Here is a 27,915-nt window from a genome sequence, read left to right as displayed (position 1 = left end):
ATACTCACATTTTCAATCTACCTGGCAGTTTCCACAGGCAAAAGCAGATGACAACATAAAGGGTAAAGGAACTATGTATTACCTTTTAGAGGGGTTCCTTTGATTAATGCTCTAATATATATATATATATATATATATATATATATATATATATATATATATATATGTATATATATATATATAATAATGCAACAAAAATATCCGTACTCACTGGACTTATATGAGAAAAAGCTTTATAAAAAAGTGACGTTTCGGGGTACAACACCCCTTCCTCACCTGGTCTGAGGGAGAGGTGTTGTTCCCCGAAATGACCCTTTTTTTTATAAAGCTTTTTCTCTTATAAGTCCAGTGAGTTCAGATATTTTTGTTGCATTTGAATTGAATCCACATTTCCTGACACCCTGGCAGTTGTCTGTACTAGGAGAGAGTGCTAATCCATTTTGGGACGTGTTTTATATATATATATATATATATATATATATATATATATATATATATATATATATATATACATATATATATATATATATATATATATATATATATATATATATATATATATATATATATATATATATATATATACACACACACATTAATCAAGGAAATCCCTCTAACAATTCTAAAACCTCTGAAAATCATATTTGTATGTGTGATATTAACATAACACAGATTAACAATTATTTAAATATATTTATTTTATTTAATGTTTCACTGTGTGGCAAACGTTGAATCCAATGCTTACCTTGCAAACAAGTATGGGTAAGTAATTTGTGTTTGCCTGAGATACTTCTAAGTGAAAAGGATTTTTTTCCAGCATTATTTGGGTTAATACTACTGTCTGTCGGATGGTGCTATGTGAAAGTGACTGCAGCCCTATCTTCCTAGCAGAGGACAAGTGCCAGTTACTCAGTGTATAGTGGGGGAGGATTAGTTTCAAGCAGAAGTGAGCATGAATGGGATAAGGGAGGCGACAGTGGGAGTTTGTGTGACCAGCCTCTAGGGAGGGATGTGAAAGAGCAGAGGGGAGGTAGTGTAACGTTACTAAGTTTCAATAGCTGAAGAAGGCTCCGAGCAGGGGGCGGAGAGGACATAAATAAGTCAGATGTTATAGCCCTAAGCACCCCAGCCGCTTTTAACATCATTTAAATGAGTAGCTTTTGTATAGTGTGAAAGACCCATAGCCTTATACATCTGTCTTTACCGGTCTGTGCTTTGTTAATATTGGACTATAGTTGGATCTGCTCGTATGGATGTTCTCAGAGAATAAGAAAATCAATGTGCTGAACCCTGGTATCATTCCCACATCCCCTCCAGTCTTGGAATAGGTGGTCGATACAGCATGATCGAGGTGTACATCCCCTCTGTGGGACATCAAGTGTTAAAGTCGGAGAAGACTCACACTGTAAGTTTCAGTGAGTGATAAAGTAGTGCACTGTATGCCTTGCTGTACTTATTTACTTAGAGCAGCTATTCTCTATGTGTCACTGAACCTGGCTGCAATGTATCAATATTTAATAGGGCGCGGGTTTAAAAAGCAAATAGCACAGCTGACTATAGTTTATGCTTTATGTATTTTAACTTGTATACTTTATGAGTTGCTTATAAAAAAACATGATATTTTGATGTTTTTTTTTACATTCAGAACATTATAATACCTCTTGTAGAGCCACAACATAAAACATTTTAAAAATATTGTTTTGCATGCTTGGAGGCAATGAGCCCTGGTATAACAAAAACAAAAGAAATGACATTGTAGTTTTATAAATCATGAGGCAGAATGACAAGAGATGACTTGCAGGGTCAGCTGGCACTTCACTGCTTTATCTGTTGTGTTTTGTCTGGCTCCTGTATGTCATTACAGCACAAATGTGAAGCTGACTTATTATTTAGCAACACAAGGTCTCTATCGGAAATACTTCAGGTGTTGTCTTCTTCTATTGGACTAGGTTACTTTCCATTTATTAGAAAATGATTACCATTAAAATTGCAATGTCCCTTTACTGCTTTAGCAGAGAGTATATTTAACGTGCACTTTAGTCATTAATACTTAAACTATTCCAACTTTAAAAAAACTCTGCTATATATTAATACTAGATAGAAACGTAACCCTCACACTCAGTAACAGAAAATAACACAGATAAGATTTTAATGTATTAGGGATTTAATAGGGACATGAATATTAATACAGGTAGCCCTCAGTTTACGCCGGGGTTAGGTTCCAGAAGGAATGGATGTAAATTGAAACCATTGTAAATTGAAACCCAGTTTATAATGTAAGTCAATAGGAAGTGAGGGAGATAGCTTCCAGGCCCCTCTCAAAATTGTCATAAGTAACACTTAATACATTATTTTTAAAGCTTTGAAATGAAGACTTTAAATGCTAAACAGCATTATAAACCTAATAAAATAACCACACTCACACAGAATATATAATTAAACTAAGTTAAATGAACAAAAACATTTGCTAAACAGCATTATAAACCTAATAAAATAATCAAACAACACAGACCACTTTCATTTTTCTGCAAACAGTTATTTCTATGCATTCCAATCTGGACTGATTTATAGACAGGAAGATATTGTTCCTTTGAAATCTGCTCGATAGCTCAGGTCTGGATAAACTGATTCATTTCAGCTTGCTTGGCTTTGCTGCAACACAAGTGGACAGCTCCACCTACTGGCTATTTTAATAAATGCACTGCTTCTCAATGCTTTTCAATAGCAGTCACATGACTGGAAAAAAAGGTTGTTATTCTGAAATGGTGTAAATTGAACCGTTGTAAAACGAGGGCCACCTGTACTGTGTTACCTTTCATTTTCACATGAAAGGTAACACAGTACCTTTCACATAATTATTGCGTAAGGTTATGTTTATCATTATCATGTGCGTTCATTGCAGACCGGTCTCTGAACACTTTATGTATTTTACTGCATAAACTTCAAACAACAGAGTCCATATATGGTAAATCACATGCACTGGTCAATAAAATTATACCAAAGTCCAGATATCTTCCAAATAACTTTGTGAATTTGAAACTAAAGTTGCAAACCTATATATTCATGTTTCTGTCAGTCTGTCTGTCTGTGTCTGCCTGAGTAAATGTTACTCTTCTGCTGAGCAATAATGCTAACGAAATCTTTCACTTCAGTTTATGTTCACTGCTGCTTTATGCTGCCCTAACATTCCCCTTTCTTCAAATTCTGCAAGGAAAAAAACTACTTGTATCTCTCACATCAATGCTAATTGCATAAATTCTATTACAGCCTCTTGTCACAGGAACATGCCCACCGCAAATAATGGCAAATAGCCTAGATCAGCCTATACACAAATTTGTACTAGTTACAATGAAATCCTCCCATCCAATTACTTCTTCTTGATCATATTCTCTCACAACTTCTGCGCTTCCTTTCATCTTCTTTTACCCGCAAACTCATACACAAATTTATATTTTCTCCATAATAATGCAAAGATTACCATCTTAAAGGGACAGTATACACCAATTTTCATATAACTGCATGTAATAGACACTACTATAAAGAATAATATGCACAGATACTGATCTAAAAATCCAGTATAAAACTGTTTAAAAACTTACTTATAAGCTTCCAGTTTAGCTCTGTTTAAAAGGTTACTGAAACACCCACTGCAAGTGGGAAATAGCACACTCCCCCTCCACCTTCCTTTGCATATGAAAAGACCCTTTACACAAACAGAAGCAATCTGGAGTAGGTATCTGTCGGTATTCTCCTAACACTTTGGGGCTTGGTTAGGAGTCTGAAAATCAGAGTAATGTTATTTAAAAATAAGCAAAACTATTAACATTTAAAAAAAACAACAACAACAAAAAACAAAAACTGTATGGGCTATATAAATGGATCATCTACAAAATCATTTATGCAAATAAAAATCTAGTGTATAATGTCTCTTTAAGACTCTAACCAGCTAATATAGTGACCCCAAATAAAATAATTGTTTTCCACACCTCTGCATGTAATGTCTGCTGTAAAAAGGTCACTGGTCATTGTATGGGAATACAAGCATCAACATTACACAGTGATATTCACAAATTAGAGCAAAAGTCCTAGCACCATATAATTCAGCTTCATATATATATATATATATATATATATATATATATATATATATATATCGTATACATAGTAATAGTATACATGGATATAACAGTAATTTAATATTGTAATAGTATAAGTGCATGAAACACATATTAGACTACTAACGCAAAGTAAGGATAAAAAGTATGATAAGAAGAAATTAAATACTAATGTGATTGTGACATTCGTGAAAGCAAAAGCTCAAAACAGAGATATTGATAGGAATATACACAAGGACTGAAGTAGGCTGTCAGGGATTTGCAACAGTGGATATAGCTAGTTAATGATAGGGTAGCTAAGGAGGTGTGTGAATTTTTAATTAACCAATGAGAATGTGGTAGAAAATTTAAATGTGAGTCACAGTTAGAGTTCCAACATGCTATGATTACGGCTGTTGCCGAAACGCGTAAGCTGGAACACTACCCTTGATACGCTATGCTGTATTATTTCTGCTGTTGAGAAGAATAAAAGTTACGTTTTACCCCACTACTGATCTGGTGCTCCTATCGTGTGTTTTATCCGCTGTATTACACAGTGATATCATATACTGTGTGTGTGAATGTGTTCATACGTGTGTGAGTGCATGCACACGTATTCATGTGTTTCTTATTTTCCCCAGCTAGGATAAAACATCACAAGTGCATTAATGAAAGGAAGACTATTTCCAATATACAAGACAATTATAATTTTGTTATGATGTTCTTTTATGGGATACAAATAAAATGTGCATTAGTTTATATATCACTGTTGTCATATGCTGATAATATAATGTTGTGTTAACACCATTCAAGCTAACCCATTTCACTCCCCTGTGCCAAAGCTAGTTTTATTATACTTTCAATCATTGCATTTTACCCATTAGTTTACATTGTGTTCCACTAAGGAATCCAATTTGATTTTCTTTCTTTTTTTTAGCAGAACATGCATGTTCAAAACTTAAGTTCATTATGCAAAAATATTCAGATATGACAGGGCATGACAAGTCTGTTCAAAACCTAGGAGACAAACATTTGTTTTATGTATTCACAATGCTTATGGCAGTCATATGAAAACCAGTGTGAGGTGTGTGTCTGTGTGCTTGAGAGGTGTGTGAGAGGTTTGAGTTGTATTTGTGCTTGTGAGAGGTGTGTGTGAGAGTTGTGTGTGTTTGAGAGGTGTGTGTGTGTATGTGATGTTTCAGGTGTGTATGTGCTTGTGTGTTATTTACGGTTACAACATTTTAAAGTTTGACTACACTTAAGAATAAAGTGCGCACACTTTTTAGTCACTTTTGCACAGTTAAAAAAAAGAAATGCTTAGAATGCTCAAAAAATTAGAGGGAACATTGGTCTCTAGGGATCCAAAATCACCTGTAAGCTGATGACCCCCATATTTAAGTCAACTCACAAGACCTGCCTACTTCCTTGTTAAAGTCATGTTACCAGATGTCTACTCCATGGTTCTTCAAACTTTTTTCCAAAGACCCAGTGCAATGATACCACATATTTTCCAGAGACTATTTTTCTTCTTGGTCTGAATATTTCTGAAGTCATATACAAGATAGGTGCAATTTTTGGCAAAGTGACTAAATGTGTGTGTACTTTATTCCTTTTTGTAGTCAAACTTGAAAGTGTTGTAAATATTAATTACACACACTCCACACATACTCTTTAACACACATACACACACCACTCTCATCAAACCGCACACGCACTCTTATTTAACATGCACACACTCTCTTATTTAACACACACACCATTCTCATTAAACCACACACGCAAAAACGCATATAAAGCACACACCACACTCTCATACAACACACACACCATACCCCACTCTCATGTATATCACCGCTACCCAGTAAACATTGTGTTGCGACCCAGTAATGGGTAGCAACCCGCAATTTGAAGAACACAGCTGTGTTTATACAACCTCTTATTTATTGCCTGGTTTATGTATTTTCCCCTAATTGTTCTCAGCAGAAGACAGAGATAAATAGGAAACTAGATCAAACATGGCGGCACCCATTACTTTAAAGAATCCAGAGTACTTTACAGAGACTGAATTTTTACACTTATAGCTTCAATAGTTAAACAAATTACATTGTGGTAAAAAATACTTCTGCATATTATTCTTAGGCTAATCTTTTATTTGAATGCATCATTATGTCTAGCATGAATTAACTGTTTAATATCCCTTTAAGAAATGTAAGACTACCAAAAGGCTTATCAAGAGTTTAAATAGATAAGTAGATAACGTACCTGACTGGGTGTGAAAGGTCACTAACTCAAACCTCTCTCAAGGCATTTCTTTTTTTAAATCACATATATTGGAGAATATAAAGAAATGACCAAAGTTGGTAAAAACTTTACAACTCATGTAGTATTTTGTATTGTTTATATTTCTGAAATTCTTGGTTTAGTCATTTTTATCTGCAACAGTGATAAATGATAAATTACAATCACGTGTTTAGGGACATTTTTATTTATCACATATCTAAAATTCAAAAGAAAAAGTATTTGTAGCAACCAGGTAAAGATGATGGGCAGAAGTGTCTGGAATGCACTCTGCTCAAAGGGGAGAGGTGTGGTTGTCAATTCTATACCTTTCTCCTATTGGGAAGTAAGATGCTGTCAGTGCCCTTATCAAGCATCTGGAGAATTGAGAAAGAGGTACTTCTGAGTTTCACCCTGCCTGCACACAACTCCCAGAAGCAGCTTACTAACTGCACATTGCTATGTTTATGCAGCTTGTCTGGGTCACGTTGCCAGTGCTGCCCAAATTTGACCCAGCTCTGTACCAACTTATTTGCTGTACAACAGTGGATCACTGGATCTGTGCTTTTTTGCTGGTGGGTCTGAAATAGCTCTCCTGGGCGCAGCAAGAATATTAAGCAGTAAAGCTCTTGAGCAGCGAGCCTATGGCAATACGGAAAGCACTGTGAAAAGAACCAAACTCTCCTAAACATTCTAAGTATGTGTTACTGACAAATTATCAGTCTAGGTGTTATTCACTGTATGTGTGTGGTGCTATTGTAAGCCAAAGGTTTTATGAATCTGCAGTGCTGTCAACACACACATATTTATTCATAGATATTTACACACTATACAAACTGAAAACAACCCTTATATTAGTGCAGCTATAGTTTAAAATTGACAGGATGTCTAATGTTAAAGCCTGGTTTTCACGTGCATGTAACTAGATTGCGTGAATTAATTTATTTGAAATGTGGTAGTTTTTTAACTTCCTCAGTTACTGAAAATGTGAAGCATATTGGTTAAATATTTGTGGAGTTATTAAAGTGATTGTAAAGTTTGCCAATGCAATGCAGAGTATATAAAATTATTCTTAAAAACAGGGGCACTTTTATTCATGCAAACTTTTAAAGACGCTTCATTTGTAAAATAATTACCATTTAGTGCCGCAACTCATACTTTATTTTGCTGATCGATTGGACGAATCCGACTTCATACAATCTTTGCGTGCCCCACTAGCTGTACGCCAAAGGAGGGCATGTAACGATTGGATGAAGCTGGATTTGTCATCGATCAGCAAAATAAAGTATGAGAAGCGGGCGGAGGAACAACGCAATGTTTACCATCACTAAATGGTAATTATTTTACAAATGAAGCCTCTTTAAAAATTTGAATGAATGAAAGTGCATACTGTGCATTACATTGCCAAACTTTACAATCACTTTAACTGTTTAAAAAAGGTACTTTTTGCTACCTAAAAGATAAGCCAAAACTTCTACTGCAGGTAAATTTATTGTCTAGTGGCACTTATTTTTTTTGTTTGTTTTAACCAGCAGTGGGTAAAGGTTTAAATAAATAAGTTAAGACATGCTCAGTAGCAGCATAGTAATTCTACTCTCAGATATTGGTCTGTATGAGCGTGTGTGTATATGTATATACTGTATATATGTATGTGTGTGTATATGAGTGTGTGTGTATGTATGTATGTATCAGTGACGTGCAGTGACATCAGAGGCTGGTAAGGCAGTGGCTAGGATACGCCTTCATTCTTTAGATATCCTTTGTTGAAGAAATAGCAATGCACATGGGTGAGCCAATCGCATGAGGTATCACCAATCGGCAGCTACTGAGCATATTTAGATATGATTTTCAACAAAGGATATCAAAAGAATGAAGAAAATTAGATATTAGATGTAAATTGGAAAGTTATTTAAAATTGCATGCTCTTTCTAAATCATGAAATAAAACATATGGGTTTCATGTCCCTTTAAATGGTGTCTTGGAAAACTGGTCAACTTAGTAAACATCTGATTTTAGTCTAAAGGATTTGTAACAGAAACTCTTGCCAGATAACAAAATGCTTGCTCTGATTATGAGATCTAGAAATCCAGGCCCATTAAAATATGTTTAAAACATACTTTTTACTTTAATGCTGCAAATTATGCGTATAGATTCCTTCATTATTCAGTAAATATAAAAATGTCTTGATCCAGTGGCAGCTGGTGAAATTGACCCCACCCCTTTAAATAAAGCTACATCCTCAGATGGCATTACCAATTCATTAATTAAATAAATAAAAGGTAGACCAAAACACAGAAAAGCACTCGGGGGGAGAGGGAGAGACGGGGGGGGGGGGGAGGGAGAGAGAGACGGGGGGAGAGGGAGAGAGATACACAGAGGGTTAGAGAGAAAGAGAGAGACACACAATCACACAGAGGGTTAGAGAGACACATAAGGGATGAGAGAGTCAGAGGGGGAGGAAGAGAGACAGGTATAGAAAAGAGACCATGGGGGAGAACGACACATAAGGAGAGAGACAGAGGGGAGAGACAGGGAGAGAAATGGATAGAGAGAGAGATGGATGGAGAGAGAGAGGCAGATGGATAGAGAAAGAGAGATGGATAGAGAGAGACACACACACAGAGGGGAGAGAGAGAGACAGAGGAGAGAGAGAGACAGATGGGAGAGACAGAAAGACAGAGAGGAGAGAGACAGACAGAGGGGAGAGAGAGAGAGACAGAGGAGAGAGAGAGAGAGAGACAGAGGGGAGAGAGAGAGAGAGGCAGAGAGAGAGAGAGAGAGAGGAGAGAGAGAGACAGAGGGGAGAGAGAGAGAGAGAGAGAGACAGAGGGGAGTGAGAGAGACACAGAGGGGAGTGAGAGAGACACAGAGGGGAGTGAGAGAGACACACAGAGGGGAGTGAGAGAGAGACACAGAGGGGAGTGAGAGAGAGAGACACAGAGGGGAGTGAGAGAGAGAGAGACACAGAGGGGAGTGAGAGAGACACAGAGGGGAGTGAGAGAGACACAGAGGGGAGAGAGACAGAGGGGAGTGAGACAGAGGGAAGTGAGACAGAGGGGAGTGAGGGAAACAGAGGGGAGTGAGGGAGACAGAGGGGAGTAAGGAAGACAGAGGGGAGTGAGGGAGGCAGAGGGGAGTGAGGGAGACAGAGGGGAGTGAGACACATAAGTGGGGGGAGAGGGAGACAGAGGGAGGAGAGAGGCACATAAGTGGGGAGAGAGGGAACACTGAAATGGGGGAGGCAGCACTGAATGTTTAAGTAGTTTATTTTAAGTGAAAATGATAATAGTCTACAATCTATTTTAAATATCTGAAACAGAACAGCACATATGAATGGGAGCATTAATACATTATTATTTGTTGTCTACATCAGGGTTGTCCAACATACACCTAAGGAATCCCTGGTTTAAATGAAATACTATAGCTACAGGAGCCATGGAGAATATTTGCTATAACTCATTCTAAACTGCTTGGTTTCATTTTACATTGCCATGCTGTTGGTCGACTCTAGCTTACTCTTGTCAAATAACAACTCATCCATACAAAGAGCATAATAGGAAGATGTAATAAAACAAAGTTGCAGAGCTAAAGATAGTTCATAAGTCAGTAAGAGAGTGATAAAACTAGTGTGCAGTACAGATGCAAGCTGCTAAGGTAGTGGGTGTAAACTTTGAGTAAACAAAATACAAAAATGATCCTTAAACTGCTGTAAAAGAGTAAAAAAACAAAAAAAACACTAAACCACATTCATTAAATTATCATTTTCACTAACAGAATCCCTATCAGCAAAATCTAAGATTGCAGAACTTACTTTAATAACTTTAATAAAATGTGGCTAAAACACTGCTCTCTCTGCATCTCTTCCTGCTCTGTAAGGAAGTGACAGTGGAACATTCCACTGCACTTGGAGGGGAAGTACAGAACTCTCTTTTTCACTGGAAAAGCTGGCAGCTGCACAGGGCAGCAACAAAATAAATTAAAGTAGTTTTTTTCTGTTTTTGTTTTCTTTTATATGATTTAACATCCAGCCCCAAACCTAAATTCCTATCACTGATGCCTCTTACTGGATTGGGTCAGCCCAAAGAGGCCTGCCTCAAATAAGCACTTATGGGTTATGCAATGATCTTAACCACTTTCATGTAGGTGGCGCAGCATGTTGTGTAATGGAGGGCAGACCTGCTTGTGCCTCTCCATTGCACAACATGTAGCTGTGAAAAAAAAATGCTGGGAAAAAAATTTGCAATATTTTTTTTTTTTTTTTTTAAAGCCTATAAAAAAAATATATTTTTGCCCATATGAGAGGTGAAGCCCTGCCTCACCTGCCTCTAGTGACTGCACACATTGTATGTATATGTGTGTGTATGTGTGTGTATGTGTGTATGTATATGTGTATGTATATGTGTGTATGTGTGTGTGTATGAGTATGTGTGTATGTGTATGTATGTATATGTGTGTGTATGTATATATGTGTGTGTGTATGTATATGTGTGTATGTATGTATATGTGTGTGTATGTATATGTGTGTATGTGTGTATGTCTGTGTTCACCAATGAGCAGTGAGCAGTATGGCAGTAGTACTCTGTCAGTACACATTAGTGCAGAGTTATGAACTGTGAACAGGTTGTATTTCCTGATGGTGTTTCAGTTATAGTTCTATCAGCTTTTAATAGTTTTCATGCAGATTATTTTCACGTTTAGCTGCACGGTTTTTATATGGATGATATAAAATTTATCATCTGCTTATCCATTATTATTATTGTTTTTCTTTCTAAAATATATAAGTGAGCTCAGCCCCTCACAGATTGGTCCAGTCTGAAAAGCAGATGCTCAAGACTTGTATGTTGCTGGGTCATAGGACACGGTAAATCTACTATATTAATTTTGCGTTGGTACTCACATATACAGTGTCAAAGAAACTTACGGCTAGATTACGAGTTTTGCGTTATACTGAAAAAGCAGCGTTATCAGGTTGTAACGCTGCTTTTTCACTACCGCTGGTATTACGAGTTTTGCAGGTTTAGGGGCACCACACACTTTTTTGGCCTTACCGCAAATAAATTTATGCAATTTGCATATAGTCTTTTTTCAATGGGACTCACATAGCGCTGGTATTACGAGTTTGTCCTGGTAGGCCAAAAAGTGAGCGGTACTCCCTACCCCATCAAGATTCGTACCGCATTTTAAAGTCAGTAGTTATGAGTTTTACACTACAACGCTGTAGCATAAAACTCATAACTAAAGTGTTACAAAGTACACTAATACCCATAAACTACCTATTAACCCCTAAACCGAGGCCCTCCCGCATCTCAAACACTAAAATAAAAATATTAACCCCTAATCTGCCGCTCCGGACATCACCGCCACTATAATAAACATATTAACCCCTAAACCGCTGTACTCCCGCCTCGCAAACACTAGTTAAATATTATTAACCCCTAATCTGCTGTCCCTAACATCGCCGCCACCTACCTACATTTATTAACCCCTAATCTGCCGCCCCCAACGTCGCCGCCACTATATCAAATTTATTAACCCCTAAATCTAAGTCTAACCTCTAAGTCTAACCCTAACCCTAACACCCCCTAACTTAAATATAATTTAAATAAATCTAAATAAAACCTACTATTATCATCTAAATTATTCCTATTTAAAACTAAATACTTACCTATAAAATAAACCCTAAGCTAGCTACAAAATAACTAATAGTTACATTGTAGCTAGCTTAGGTTTTATTTTACAGGCAAGTTTGTATTTATTTTAACTAGGTAGAATAGTTACTAAATAGTTATTAACTATTTAATAACTACCCAGCTAAAATAAATACAAATTTACCTGTAAAATAAAACCTAACCTAAGTTACACTAACACCTAACCTAACCCTACAATTAAATAAATTACCTAAATTAAATACAATTAAATAAATTAAATAAAATTAGCTAAATTACAAAAAAACCCACTAAATTACAGAAAATAAAAAACAAATTACAAGATATTTAAACTAATTACACCTAATCTAAAAGCCCTATCTAAATAAAAAAAGCCCACCCAAAATAAAAAAAACCCTAGCCTAAACTAAACTATCAATAGCCCTTAAAATGGCATTTTGCAGGGCATTGCCCCAAAGAAATCAGCTCTTTTACCTGAAAATAAAATACACACAACCCCCCCCCAACAGTAAAACCCACCACCCACACAACCAACCCCCCAAATAAAAACCTAACTAAAAAAACCTAAGCTCCCCATTGCCCTGAAAAGGGCTTTGGATGGGCATTACCCTTAAAAGGGCATTTAGCTCTATTGCTGCCCAAACCCCTAATCTAAAAATAAAACCCACCCAATACACCCTTAAAAATTCCTAACACTAACCCCCGAAGATTCACTTACCGGGAGAAGTCTTCATCCAAGCGGCAAGATGTCCTCAACGAAGCCGGCAGAAGTGGTCTTCCAGACGGGCAGAAGTGGTCCTCCAGATGGGCAGAAGTCTTCATCCAGACGGCATCTTCTATCTTCATCCATAGCCCTTAAAAGGGCCTTTTGCGGGGCATTGCCCCAAAGAAATCAGCTCTTTTACCTGAAAAAGAAAATACACACAACCCCCCCAACAGTAAAACCCACCACCCACACAACCAACCCCCCAAATAAAAGCCTAACTAAAAAAACCTAAGCTCCCCATTGCCCTGAAAAGGACCAGCTCTGCCGGCTTCTTTGAGGACATCTTGCCGCTTGGATGAAGACTTCTCCCGGTAAGTGAATCTTCGGGGGTTAGTGTTAGGATTTTTTAAGGGTGTATTGGGTGGGTTTTATTTCTAGGTTAGGGCTTTGGGCAGCAGTAGAGCTAAATGCCCTTTTAAGGGCAATGCCCATCCAAATGCCCTTTTCAGGGCAATGGGGAGCTTAGGTTTTTTTAGTTAGGCTTTTATTTGGGGGGTTGGTTGTGTGGGTGGTGGGTTTTACTGTTGGGGGGGTTGTGTGTATTTTCTTTTTCAGGTAAAAGAGCTGATTTCTTTGGGACAATGCCCAGCAAAAAAGGCCCTTTTAAGGGCTATTGATAGTTTAGTTTAGGCTAAGGTTTTTTATTTTATTTTGGATGGGCTTTTTTTTATTTTGATAGGGCTTAGATTAGGTGTAATTAGTTTAAAGATCTTGTAATTTTTTTTTTTTTTTTTTTTGTAATTTAGCTAACTTTATTTAATGTATTTAATTGTAGGGTTAGGTTAGGTGTTAGTGTAACTTAGGTTAGGTTTTATTTTACAGGTAAATTTGTATTTATTTTAGCTAGGTAGTTATTAAATAGTTAATAACTATTTAATAACTATTTAATAACTATTCTACCTAGTTAAAATAAATACAAACTTACCTGTAAAATAAAAATAAAACCTAAGCTAGATACAATGTAACTATTAGTTATATTGTAGCTAATTTAGGGTTTATTTTACAGGTAAGTATTTAGTTTTAAATAGGAATAATTTAGGTGATAATAGTAGGTTTTATTTAGATTTATTTAAATTATATTTAAGTTAGGGGGTGTTAGGGTTAGGGTTAGACTTAGATTTAGGGGTAAATAAATTTAATATAGTGGCAGCGACGTTGGGGGCGGCAGATTAGGGGTTAATAAATGTAGGTAGGTGGTGGCGATGTTAGGGATAGCAGATTAGGAGTTAATAATATTTAACTAATGTTTGCGAGGCGGAAGTGCGGCAGATTCGGGGTTAATATGTTTATTATAGTGGCGGCGATGTCCGGAGCGGCAGATTAGGGGTTAATAAGTATAATGTAGGTGTCGGCGATATCGGGGGCAGCAGATTAGGGGTTAATAAGTGTAAGATTAGGGGTGTTTAGACTCGGGGTTCATGTTAGGGTGTTAGGTGTAAACATAAAATGTGTTTCCCCATAGGAATCAATGGGGCTGCGTTACTGAGCTTTACACTGCTTTTTTTGCAGGTGTTAGACTTTTTCTCAGCCGGCTCTCCCCATTGATGTCTATGGAGAAATCGTGCACGAGCACGTACAACCAGCTCACCGCTGACTTAAGCAGCGCTGGTATTGGAGTGCAGTGTGGAGCGCAATTTTCCTCTACGCTCACTTCTTGCCTTTTAACGCGGGTTTGTAAAAACCCGTAATACCAGCACTGCAGGTAAGTGAGCGGTGACAATAAAGTGCATGTTAGCAACGCACCCGTTACCGCAAAACTCGTAATCTGGCCGTAATTTAAACTAAGGAGCTTTGCAGTATGCATTGTGTTTGTAGCTGTCTTGTGTTACAGTACAATGATAAATGGCAGACACGAAGGCCATTAGTGTATAGCTGAACAAGACATATGATATAGCTAAACGGGTGTGTTCATCCCTTCTGATGTGGATTATCTAGTCACCCACTCGCTGCTCCCTCAGGAATCTTCCTGTACAACAAACTGGAAGCGACAGCTGAGTATGTATTTATTTGGCCCCCGTTAAATTATTCACTCATCACATACCCACATGGCTGAAGGAGTTTTAAAGCCATGACCTCCAACTGTCCCCACTATTCCAAAGTATGTAATCCCAAAGCAATTATCCCTCAGTGAAGCGAAGCTTGTGGGCTGCATGTGTATGATCTCCAAAAGATCTACAATTATTTTCATTGCACTTTAATTTCTTTACTTTGCCTTTTTAGACAGCTAGAGAGGTGTTGATTCACTTGTGTGTGTGTTTTGTGGGGAAATCACTGTAGTTTAACTAATTTGCAAATTAGTAATTATATTTTTAATTATCCAAGAGATGGTATTTTGATTGACCGGTTTAAATGCCCTATGGTTTTATATACTTTAGACCTATGCCCTTGTTTATAGTGGAGAGAGTATGAGACACTTGGCCACTTGAACCCATTGAGAACCTATGAAAGATACCTCATGGCAATATTAACCCCCAATACCTATCCAATAGAGTTTGCTGTACAAATGTTTGTATTCAACTTGGGTGGGGTTTGGTTTCAATTTCTTATGCTTTTGAATACTTCAGATGGGCAGATGTTTGAATTAGGTGAAGGGACAGTAAACATAATTTAAAGGGACAGTCTAGTCCAGAATGTTTTTTGTTTTTTTTAAATGATAGATAATCCCTTTGTTACCCACTCCCCAGTTTTGCATAACCAACACTGCTATATTATATTAATATACTTTTTACGTCTGTGATTACCTTGTATCAAAGCCTCTGCAAACTGCCCCCTTATTTCAGTGCTATTTACAGACTTGCATTTTAGCCAATCAGTGCTGACTCATAAATAATTTAACTGGAGCGAGCACAATGTTATCTATGACACACATGAACTAGCCCTATCTAGCTGTGAAAAACTGTCAAAATGCACTGAGATAAGAGGCAGCCTTCAAGGGCTTAGAAATTAACATACAAGACTTACCTAGGTTTAGCTTTCCACAAATAATACCAAGAAAACATAGCATTTTTGATGATAAAAGTAAATTGGAAAGTTGCATGCCCTACCTGAATCACGAAAGTTTAATTTTGACTAAACTGTCCCTTTAATGCTGCAATACATTGTAGTACACAGGGACAGTATAACCTAAGCCAACATTATAAAAAGCAATACAAGCTGCTTTTTTTGCACCCCAACGGGTGTGTTAGCCTCCAATAGCTACAGGCTGCTTTTTTCTTTCCAGGAAGGGCGGGAGGTAGAGCCAGTCGGATGAATACTGCTTGCACCATATTATCACAACACACTCTGCTTTAGCTTGAAGGCTGTAGGAGCACTACAGCACCTGCAACCGACAAGCAATAACACAGGAGATTGCTCTTCTTACTTTTTCAAAAGGAAAACAAAATCAGCCTTAAAGGGACACTAAACCCAATTTTTTTCTTTCATGATTCAGATAAAGCATGACATTTTAAGCAACTTTCTAATTTACTCCTATTATCAATGTTTCTTTGTTCTCTTGCTATCTTTATTTTTTTTAAAAAGGCATCTAAGCTAAGGAGCCAGACAATTTTTATTTCAGACCTGGACAGCACTTGTTTATTGGTGCTCTCCAATCAGCAAGGACAACCCAGGAAGTGAACCAAGCATGGGCCAGCTTCTAAAATTACATTCTTGCTTTTCAAATAAAGATAACAAGATAATGAAGAAAATTTGATAATAGGAGTAAATTAGAAAGTTGCTTAAAATTGCATGCTCTGTCGGAATCATGAAATAAAAAATGTGGGTTCAGTGTCCCTTTAAGCTAGGAGTGGTCTGAGCTGTGTGAAAACATGCTCGAATTAGGTGCAAAAAGCTATTTATATGGCAGCTTAAAAACTCTGCTTAGGTTAAACTGTCTCTATGTTCTGTAATATTTTTAGTACATTTCAGCACAAAATTACATTTACTGTCCCTTTTAGTCAGCTGAATTACATTAGTAATATATCAGGAACATCTGCTCTATTTGTATGTGGATTGGGTAAACGTGGGAAAAGTAACAAGCTTTCCTTAGGCTTTTCACTGGGCTTTCATCAGACTCACACAAAAACAAAGGTAAGCAGCCAATGAGAACATAAAACATGATTACTTACCTTATAATAGCAATACATGATGCGTCCATTTAACAGTTTTTGATATTGTTTTTTTCTTCTTCCAGTAGAGAAAATAAACACAATGTTCTCAATGTCCCAAGAATAAACAATTAGCTGGTTTAATCCAAGTCTCCCAACATTTTGGTGTAGACTTTGCAGGACATGAGACGAGGACCTATTGGTTGATTTAAAATGTTCAGCCAATAGGAATGCAACAATACCCCAATATAAAAGGGTTACCTTGCATTGAATCCTCAGTGTGCGGCGGACGATCACATGAAGAGGACCTCCACGTCAGACCGATGGACCTCCGTCTCAATGCATCGACCGCTCCGTCTCCGCAGGGATGAAGAAGATGCCGGTCCCGCGATGGATGAAGATGGAGCCGCTGGGATGAAGATCTTTCGCCGGACTTCAGCAACTGTGAGTACTGATTTTGGGGTTAGTGTTAGGTATTTTTTTGTTGTTTTATTGGGGTGTTTTTTCAAAAAAAATTTTATTAGGGCTTTTTTTATTTTAATGGGCCAAAAAAGAGCTGAATGCCCATACAAATGCCCTTTTCAGGGCAATGGGTAGATAAGGTTTTTTTAGTTAGGTTTTTTTATTTTGTGGGTTTGGAGGTTTGTAATGTTAGGGGGTGTTTGTTTTTATTTGTTTGCAAAAGAGCTGTTAACTTCAGGGCCGGACTGGGACCAAAAAGAGGCCCGGGCATTTTAGGGCACCTCTTTTTTCACTGAGGTGACAGACACTAAGACAGTCACAGTCAGGCACTCAGGCAGCCACAGCAATTTCAATAGTGAGTGATTGAGATTGAGTCTCACTGTTTGCTGCTGGTTCTTCTGAAACTTGAGCCACACTGAGCCATGCATAGACGGTGGCACGTGCTGTTGTTATCTGTTTTTTTTTTCTCCCAATGAAATTACTGTTCCCCACCCCCAGCAACCCACCAAAATAGATATTGTGTGGTGCAGCCTCGTGACATGGAGGAGTCCAACCATCATGGCACGTGTACTATATGATATCCCCATTCCCCATGTGGCTGCAGCCAGCAAAGCAGGAGACTGACTCAGACAGAAAGACTCACTGAGTAGATCAGCTGTACAAGATAGGCCTGAGGCCTAGTTAGTACTGATTTTGAGATGATCACTTAGGCTGTAAATTACCAATAAACATACTGGGACTGTATAATTAATAATATATTATATTTGTTGTGTATGTATACTTCACTTAGTAGTATATTAAAGTATCTGATGTAAATAAAACTTCACTTAAGGTCCTTTCTGAGACCAGACCTCACGGTCATCACCTACCTGCCCTGGCCTGCTGCTGGCCACCTGCTGTGTCTTCTTAGCCTCCTCAGTCCTGATATCCTATTCCTATTCCTCATCATCATCGCTGGATAAGGATTCGCTGCTGCTTGTTGTCTCCAGCCCCCCGCCGGCCTCATGGAATGTGAGGAGGAAGAAAGACTGTCACAGTCACAGCTGTCAGGACCCAGCCACCCGGCCCAGGGCAGCATCTTTTTCCGGCCTCGCCGCCTGCTAGCCTCAGCCTCCAGCCCTCCACTATCGCCTCCTCGCAGCCTCAGTGTGTCACCACGTCACGTGGACCCGGCACGCGGCATGAGTGTAGTGTAGCCGCGTGCAGGGCGTGTGACTGTCTATCACTTCACTGTCTGACGTCATCACGTCACTCACAGTGCGCTCAGACCCAGGCCGGAATTGCGCATGTGCGTACAGTGTGACGGCTGCACGGCCAATCCGAATGGGGGGAGGGGACTAATGGGAGGAATTTGGAAAGGAATGTTTGTAGAATTGTAGATGGCGACGCGGCCCTGAATCCCGATTTCCCAGGCCCAGCCACAAGCAGCAGCCACAGCCAGACAGACTCAAGAGTCCTCCCGAATGAGAGAGAGACTAGTAAGCAGTAATCCTAGTGTTAACAGAGGTTTTTACTAGCTTGCATAAAGGGTTAATATTTTGTGGGCACTCAGTTTGTTATGTGAGTTTGGGACAAACGTTTTTGTGTCTGGGAGTAACGTTTTCTGTTTTATGGGACATTTGCTTGAGGGTTCTTTGGGGTTGTTTATAACCCACATGGCTTTCAGGCAGGGTTTGTTAGTTTTGTGTAGGCCCCAGCAACATCGAGTGAGGTGGGTGGGGCCTACATTTACAAGCAGCAAGCAACTTCTCCTGAGGTCCTGAGAGTCTTCTGAGGGACTATTTGAAGCTTTAAACCCCATATTATCGCTTCCTAAGGGCAGGTAGGGCCACAGCAGAGCTGTGGCAAGGTGCTTTAGGGGGTTTTAACCGGTTTTAGACACTTATCAATCCATTTTTTTCATTTGGGGGTCTATTGTTTTGTTACTTGTGGTGCAATCCTTCTAAAGCTTAGTGGTTGTACTGTTAAAATTTCGGAATTTTTGAAGCAATTTTAACCTGTTTTGCAGTTTGTGTATGCCTTTTTTTCTCTGAAAGGTACAGTGCCGTTTTTGCAAATTGTGTTTTTTTCATTAAGCTTCTCTCTTGGAAAGTTCTGTTTCTGAACTATCTGCATTACAATGTGACTCGCCTTATCTTGTTTTCCATGCTGATAAGGTGGTTTTGCGTACCAAACCTGGGTTCCTCCCTAAGGTTGTTTCTAACAGGAATATCAATCAGGAAATTGTTGTTCCTTCTCTGTGTCCTAATCCTTCTTCTAAGAAGGACCGTCTGTTGCACAACTTGGACGTGGTTTGTGCCTTGAAATTTTATTTGCAGGCAACCAAAGATTTTTGACAATCATCTTCTTTGTTTGTTGTCTATGCTGGAAAGCGTAGAGGTCAAAAGGCTACGGCTACCTCTCTTTCCTTTTGGCTGAAAAGCATCATCCGTTTGGCTTATGAGACTGCTGGACAGCAGCCTCCTGAAAGAATTACAGCTCACTCCACTAGAGCGGTGGCTTCCACATGGGCTTTTAAAAATGATGCTTCTGTTGAACAGATTTGTAAGGCTGCGACTTGGTCTTCGCTTCCTACCTTTTCCAAATTTGATACTTTTGCTTCTTCGGAGGCTATTTTTGGGAGAAAGGTTTTGCAAGCAGTGGTGCCTTCCGTTTCGGTTCCTGTCTTGTCCCTCCCTTCATCCGTGTCCTAAAGCTTTGGTATTGGTATCCCACAAGTTAGGATGAATCCGTGGACTCGGTACATCTTGCAAAAGAAAACAGAATTTATGCTTACCTAATAAATTTCTTTCTTTTGCGATGTACCGAGTCCACGGCCTGCCCTGTCTATTCAAGACAGATAGTATTTTTTATGTAAACTTCAGTCACCTCTGCACCTTATAGTTTCTCCTTTTCTTCCTTGGCCTTTGGTCGAATGACTGGGGGGTGGAGTTAAGGGGGGGGGCTATATAGACAGCTCTTCTGTGGTGCTCTCTTTGCTACTTCCTGTCAGGAAGGACAATATCCCACAAGTTAGGATGAATCCGTGGACTCGGTACATCGCAAAAGAAAGAAATTTATCAGGTAAGCATATATTCTGTTTTTTAGCTGGGGATTTCGCTGCGCAGATTACTTCTGCTGTTTCTGCAGCTTTATCAGCTTTTCCAAAGGTTTCTGGTAAACGAAAGAGCAAATCTAAACATATTGATGTTAGTAAGGCTGACTCCGCTAAAGCTGCGTTAGTCAGTTTGTAATATATAAAAAAATCAGTGCGCCAGCAGTGTAAACAACAGAACTAAAAGAGTTCCTAATAATCACACAAAAAAACTCATATTATTGAGTGTATAAAATAGTGGTGATGTACAATTAAGTGTATGCAAAAACACCAGTATAATAGATATGGGTTAACCGTAATAACCCCAAAAAAAAAAAAATTGCAACAGCAATGATGTGATATATTCAATATCAATATAAATACATATATATAGTGACAATAAAGTGACAAAAATAAGTGACAAACAAAATTAATGTCCAAAATTTGTGCCAATCTGGAGTATATAACTCTCTTTCCCAAAGAGTATTTTTGATTCAGTTAGATTGTGTTTATATCCACTGAGTCATATTGTTATATTTATATATATTAATTATATATATTTTTTTTTAGTTATATTATATTTTAGGAATCATGCAAAGTAAAGATAAAAAAAAACAAAATAGGCTAGCTTTGAGCAACAATGAAAATCTAGCAGAAATCTCTAGCAACACCATTGATGATTTATCAATGGTGTAGTTATTTCATAAACTAGAGGAAGCCCTCAAAAATAAGCATAGGCACTAGTGGGATATTGATACACTTCGCAAATATAAAGCAAGAGGACATATTCCAAGGGGTCTAAGGATATCTAAACATTGTTCTTTTAAACATGATTTGGACCTTACCATTAAATTGCAAGGCATTTTAACTGAATGTTCTCTGAAACTTATAGATTTATTGATAGAGTTTAGTGAAATTGTACTTAACAAAACTGAAAAGGAGATAGAGGAAATACAGGATTCATTGGTTACATTTTTAGTCTAATACTGACTATGCTAAATACACCAAAGAGGAGGTACAAGACAAATCTGATATATTTCAGAAAAAAATAATACAAACTAAGTTAAAAAAATTAGCGAGAGATGAGAAAGATTATCTAGAGGATATTTATGATCTTCATATGAAAAATAAGGAGGAGGAATACAGTAAGGCAGCCTCAACTTCTGATACCCCTAAAGCAAACTCATGGGTAAAGGTAGACTATAAGAAACCGAAAGATAAAAAGAAAAATCTGGCATATAAAGAATACATCTAGTAATTTCCCCCATAAACAACATAGTCAAATGTACACCTCGACCTGGGATAAGGGGATTTATCATCCTAATAGGGACATGTACCATCAACATGATTATAGATCTCAACAACATAATAGAGAACATAATGAGTCTATAGAAAGTCCTAGAGATCATAGTCAAAATTATTTTAGAAATAACTATCAAACAAATGATATGAGGACAACTAATAAACCACAGGTTTTTCAGTACAACCAAAACCAGGTGTACAACCCTCCACATTTCAGACAGGCCCCGATACGCTTAAAACAGTTAGAAAGGGGACCAGAGAAAGAAAATTACATGATCACCCCAACGTGGCAGCAGAGGGAGAGCTAAGTCATCTCAAAAGGAGAAATTTAAATGCATGAGAAAGAATATTTTTAATTTATCTGACCATATTCTGACAAATGAAGAAGTTTGTGTTTTGAATAGAGGCCTTTCATTTTGTCCATCAAATAACCATAATTTATTTGAATTGTTTGTTGATTTGAACAAATTCATTCGGAAATTGTCTATTCAACGTTATTTTACTGAAAAGAAACTGAAAGGTTCAAATCACAAACCTATTCTTACTGATAACATGGTGGAACGCCCTTTAACAGATATCATATATTTTGATCCTGACACCCTATGTGATGAACTTTTGAAAATTGTATACGTTCAGATTTAACCTCCAAATCGAATTTTAACCCACCTAACACAGGGTTAAGTTTAGAACTGTTCCAAAATTTAGTATTGGAAGAGTTCGGTAAATTACCAGAGGGCCGTATTAAAAATTCCAATTTGAATATTTATGAGTTGAAAGCACTTTCTAGACTGGCCTCTAACAAGAATATAGTAATCAGGCAAGCGGACAAAGGAGGAGGAATAGTGTTGCAAAATATGAATGATTACTTAAAAGAGGCAGACAGGATTTTACTAGATACTGATTATTATAAAGTTCTTACATTTAATCCGACAAAGAAGTTTCTTGCAAATTTAGTTAAACTAGTTGATTCAGGGTGGTTAACTTGGATTCTCACTAAGAAAGAAAGGGATTATTTAATTCCTCTAACACCTAATTTGCTGTATTATTATCATCTCCCGAAAATCCACAAAAGTATTGTGGATCCTCCAGGGAGACCGATAATCTCAGGTATTGGGAATCCGACATGTAAGCTTTCGGAGTATGTTGACCAGTACCTGAAGAAATCGGTAGTGGCTTTACCATCCTACATCAAGGATACTCCAGATTTGATTTATAAAATCTCCAAGATTCAAAAAATGGATAGAAACCTGTTGTGGCTCACATGTGATGTCTCGGCTTTATATTCAAATATAGGCCATGAATTGGGAGTCATGGCTATTGAGCATTACCTCAGGAAAGATATCTATTTGCCGGACAGACAAAGAGAATTCTTGTTGGAGTGCATTTCCTTTGTACTCAAGAACAATTATTTTGTTTACCAAGAAAATTTTTATTTACAGATCAAGGGAACGGCCATGGGGACCAGGTTCGCCCCAAGCTTTGCTAATTTATTTATGGGTTTTTTGGAAGAAAAATACATTTTGTCTTCTAATTTTGTGGTGAACCTGGTCTTCTATGGCCGTTTCATTGATGACCTCCTGTTTATCTGGGAGGGAGATCAATTGTAGGCCCAGAAATTTGTTCATAGTCTCAATTCGAATGAAATGGGTCTTCATTTCACATAAAAAATTGAAGAAACTAGTGTTGAATTTCTGGATCTGTTACTTGAATGGGACAACTCAGGCAATGTGATTACCAAAAAAATTTTTAAATCGGTTGATGCAAACAGTTATTTGAATTATAAAAGTAACCATCATCTACCGTGGAAAAAGAACATTCCATATAATCAATTTTGTAGATTACGGAGAAATTGCACCGATTTAGAAACTTTTGACAATCAGGCATTGCTTTTGAAAAATAGGTTTTGTGAGAAATATTATCCCAAGGACCTTGTAGATAAGAGCTATTTAAAAGCAAGGAACAGATGTAGAGAAGATTTCTTCACAAACTATATGAATAAAGATAGAGAGATGCATAGACATGAGAAAACAAAATCAAATAAGGATGAAATAACAGCTGTAGGGGTTAGATTCATAACACAATATAGTAACAATCACAATAAAATTAGGAATATCTTGGATAAATACTGGCACATTTTGACAGGGGATCCATTATTAAAAGATTGTGTAGGTAATCATCCTATATGTACCTTTAGAAGAGCACTAACTCTAAAAAATAAACTAGCCCCTAGTAAAATTGTAATGAGAACTCACCAGTCTAAAACCAAAATCCAACAATCGAATACAGGGACTACCAGAAATATATTTCTGGGAAAACCTGGATTCTATAAATGCAATCGTCATAACTGTGGCCTTTGTGCTTATACTAATAGCAAAAGGGTAGAATTTACATCCTTTGTCAGTAAGGAGAAATTTAACATCAAGACACATCTTACATGTGATTCATCCTTTGTAGTATATATGTTGGTGTGCAGTTGTGGTATCCAATATGTAGGGAGAACCTCCAGACCCCTCAAAAAGAGATGGGGTGAACATAAAAGAAATATAGATAATGATCTTTTGAATCATAGTGTCCCCAGACATGCCAACCAATGCCACTCCAGTCCATCTGATTCTTTTTGTATTTTTCCATTGGAGTTGGTGGCCCCCAAGTGGGGCAGAAATAGATTTTTGCATTTGAGACAAAGGGAGACATTTTGGATATGGAAACTCCGCTCCTTGTCTCCCTATGGCTTAAATGCAAATATCGACATGGCAGCCTTCAACTGAATTTGGACCTTTTTGGATGTACTTTTTGACCTCTATATCACTGTATCTACAGTGTTAACATTGCGAACATTAATATAGTCATAGTTAGTAGCATAAATTTTGTTTTCTAAATCAGAAATTAAATTAATTAAAACTGGGACCTATAGAAAACACACAGAAACGAATAGCACATTGTTAGCAAGCAGTAACCATGCACCTTCTACCATAAAAGTATTGGCGAGTATTTCAGATTAAGGAGGAATTGCTCAGATTATGATTCCTTTAACAAAGCTGCAGCAGAGCTAAGGCAGAGACTTATTTTAAGAGGGTATAGTAGAAGATCATTAAGTAGAGCATATCATAGGGTCCATAATCATAATAGAGATGAACCTCCTAAGAGTGAATCAATGTGGCAATGAGGTAGGATTTATCACCACACATTCAACACAATCAAGAGAAGTAGCATCTATTTTACAAAACCACTGGCAGATACTTCAGAGTGATCCTATCACTAAATCTACAATACCAGATAGCCCTAATATCACTTATAGAAGAGACCCTAATCTTAGAAACAAATGGATTAGATGTCACTGAGAGATATGGCAAGAGAAAACCCTTATTTAGTGGTTCTATACCTTGTGGACACTGTAGGGTGTGCAAACATGTGTAAGAAACAAGAAATACAGGATAGGTTTGGTAGTAAACGGAAACTTAGACAATCAACTGTCAAAGTAAAAATATAATTTATTGCATATCATGTGGCTGTGAGGATTTTTATTATGTAGGAATGTCAACTAGAACTTTTGTCACAAGGATAATAGAGCACCTGTGTAATAAGAGTAAACAGTTAAAGGGACAGTATACACCAATCTTCATATAACTGCATGTAATAGATACTACTATAAAGAAGAGTATGCACAGATACTGATATAAAAATTCAGTATAAAGCCTTTAGAAGCTCCAAGTTTAGCACTGTTAAAGGGACAGTATACACTCATTTTCATATAACTGCATGTAATAGACACTACTATAAAGAATAAGATGCACAGATACTGATATAAAAATTCAGTATAAAACTGTTTAAAAACTTACTTAGAAGCTGTCAGTTTGGCTCTGTTGAAAAGGTAGCTGGAAAGCCCACTTCAAGTGGCAAATAAGACACTCCCCCCTCCCCCTTCTTTTGCATATGAAAAGACCCTTTACACAAACAGGAGCAAGCTGGAGAAGGTAGCTGACGGTATTCTCCTAAAACTTTGGGGCTTGGTTAGGAGTCTGAAAATCAGAGCAATATTATTTAAAAATAAGCAAAACTATATATTTATTTAAAAAAAAAAACTTTATGGGCTATATAAATAGATCATCTACAAAACATTTATGCAAAGAAAAAAATGAGTGTATAATGTCCCTTTAATTAGGATAGTAAGAACACCCAGGGAAAGTGTTTGATAGCTTACACTCCCCCCTCCCCCTTCCTGCATATGAAAAGACAGATTATACCAACAGAAGTCAGCAGTAGACTGGAAAAAGCGCGTCTACTTCTGACACTGTGGGGCTTGGTTAGGACTCTGAATCAGCAAAATGTTATTAAAAAAATAAGCAAAACTATACATTGTTACAAAAACACTCCCAGATGGGCTATATCAATGCATCATCTACAACACATTTATGCAAATAAAATGTTGGTGTATAATGGCCCTTTAACTACAGTAGCTAAGCATGTTTACTATCAGCATAAAGGTAATGAAAGTCACCTAAAATGCTGGGGACTTGAGAAACTCAATCCAGGCATTAGGGGAGGTGATCCAACCGATTTATTATTGTAGGCAGAAACTAAATGGATCTATTTATTGACTAGCACACACCCCAAGGGCATGAATGAAAACAACAACTACTGGGTGTTCCTATGATAAGATACATCTTCACAGAACACAAAGGGATATATTGGTAAATAGCTATATGATGATATAAAGGAGTATGAAGCATAAATGTATTGAGCATATTTCTTTAAGTATGCATAATATATAGATCAAAAACTATGTATACATCTGGTAAATAAACTTGCAATGATTTCATGGGGGGTAGAGTTATATAGTGATCGTTAGTGACTATAAAAGCATATATATACTTATTTTAAACTATATCCCATAGTAAAGAATGGAGGTGGTAGGCACCTCTCTGATTGGTAGAAGGCTTTTTCTTAACCAAACAGACCTGAATGGGAACCACATGCTATACATGTATTGAAAAACAATGAGGAAGTTAGGGACTGCTCCTATTAGTTGCCATGATGTACGTCTTGGCAAACTTATTTGAGAACTACCTTCAGAAAACCGTTGTAATTTGATATTGGGGGTTCTCAAAAACGGCGACTAATTGGAAATACGCAGCTGCTTTCCGATTGGTCAACGTTTTATTTAAATTTTCAGAGTATTTTGCACAGTTTTATGCAATATACTGGTTTTTATTTTTATTGTTCTTTTCATCTCTTTTTTTGGCCACTGATGGCGTGGTTGTGTCCCCACCCGACAACGCCATTTCCTGCTATCAGCCGGGAAAGTGGGGGGAGGGGAGCACTTATCACAGACCTTTTCAGTGGTTTGTATGTCAGCCTATCTGATATTTCGCCTGTACCCTCCTAAACAAGGCCTTTTTTGCCACCTGGAGGTGAGGAAAAACAGCTCTTTTTGGGACATATTTTTGGTCCATTTTCCTCATGATTGTTCTGTATGACCTTATTTGTAGATTTTAATCTATTTAATATATGTTAAGTTTTAGACATAGCTGCACCCTAACCTCCTTTTCTGCTCTCCTTTTTTGTTAAACTTCAATAATACAAAGCTACCATGTTTTTTAATTTTTATTTTTTATTTTTTTTAAAGACAATAGTAGTCAGTTGCACATGGGCCTTCTTCCTGAATTTACAGCCAAGAATAAACCATTGGCAGTCATAAGACAGAATAAATATATTGCCATAGCCACTGGGGACAAACAGACTACATTAACAAATATTCTTGCTAGTTTCCTTGTGATCACCTCTAGTCATACACCCACTGAATCACATCTAGATTTACATTAGAGTACAATAGTTATATTTAGTAAAGCAAATAGGTATGGATAAATGAACTGGGGAAACAGAGGAGGAAAAAAAAAAAAATATATATGTATATATATATATATATATGTGTGTGTTTGTGTGTGTGTGTGTGTGCGTATATGTATATGTATAACATAATGTATGTAAGATTTTATGTAATTCATTTCTTTCATTTTGGCAAGAGTCCATGAGCTAGTGACATATGGGATATACATTCCTACCAGGAGGGGCAAAGTTTCCCAAACCTCAAAATGCCTATAAATACACCCCCCACCACACCCACAATTCAGTTTAACGAATAGCCAAGAAGTGGGATGATAAGAAAGGAGCGAAAGCATCAACAAGGAAT

The 27,915-nt window shown here is 37.4% G+C and overlaps 1 protein-coding gene across 3 annotated transcripts in view; it reads left to right on the top strand.

Annotated features, from left to right (window-relative positions):
* Positions 1-1,074: 1,074 nt before the first annotated feature.
* SNX22 (sorting nexin 22) overlaps positions 1,075-27,915 on the top strand; it is a 173,644-nt gene continuing 146,803 nt past the window's right edge. For all 3 annotated transcript variants that reach the window (XM_053717382.1, XM_053717380.1, XM_053717381.1), the window contains exon 1: positions 1,075-1,405. In XM_053717382.1, the coding sequence (XP_053573357.1) occupies positions 1,343-1,405 (63 nt within the window). In that variant the 5' untranslated portion in view covers positions 1,075-1,342. The remainder of the gene's footprint in view (positions 1,406-27,915) is intronic.

This window comes from Bombina bombina, chromosome 6 (assembly GCF_027579735.1).
Source record: "Bombina bombina isolate aBomBom1 chromosome 6, aBomBom1.pri, whole genome shotgun sequence".
NCBI lineage: Eukaryota > Metazoa > Chordata > Amphibia > Anura > Bombinatoridae > Bombina > Bombina bombina.
Note: the sequence above shows the minus strand (reverse complement) of the source record. Positions and strands in the feature narration are given on the sequence as shown.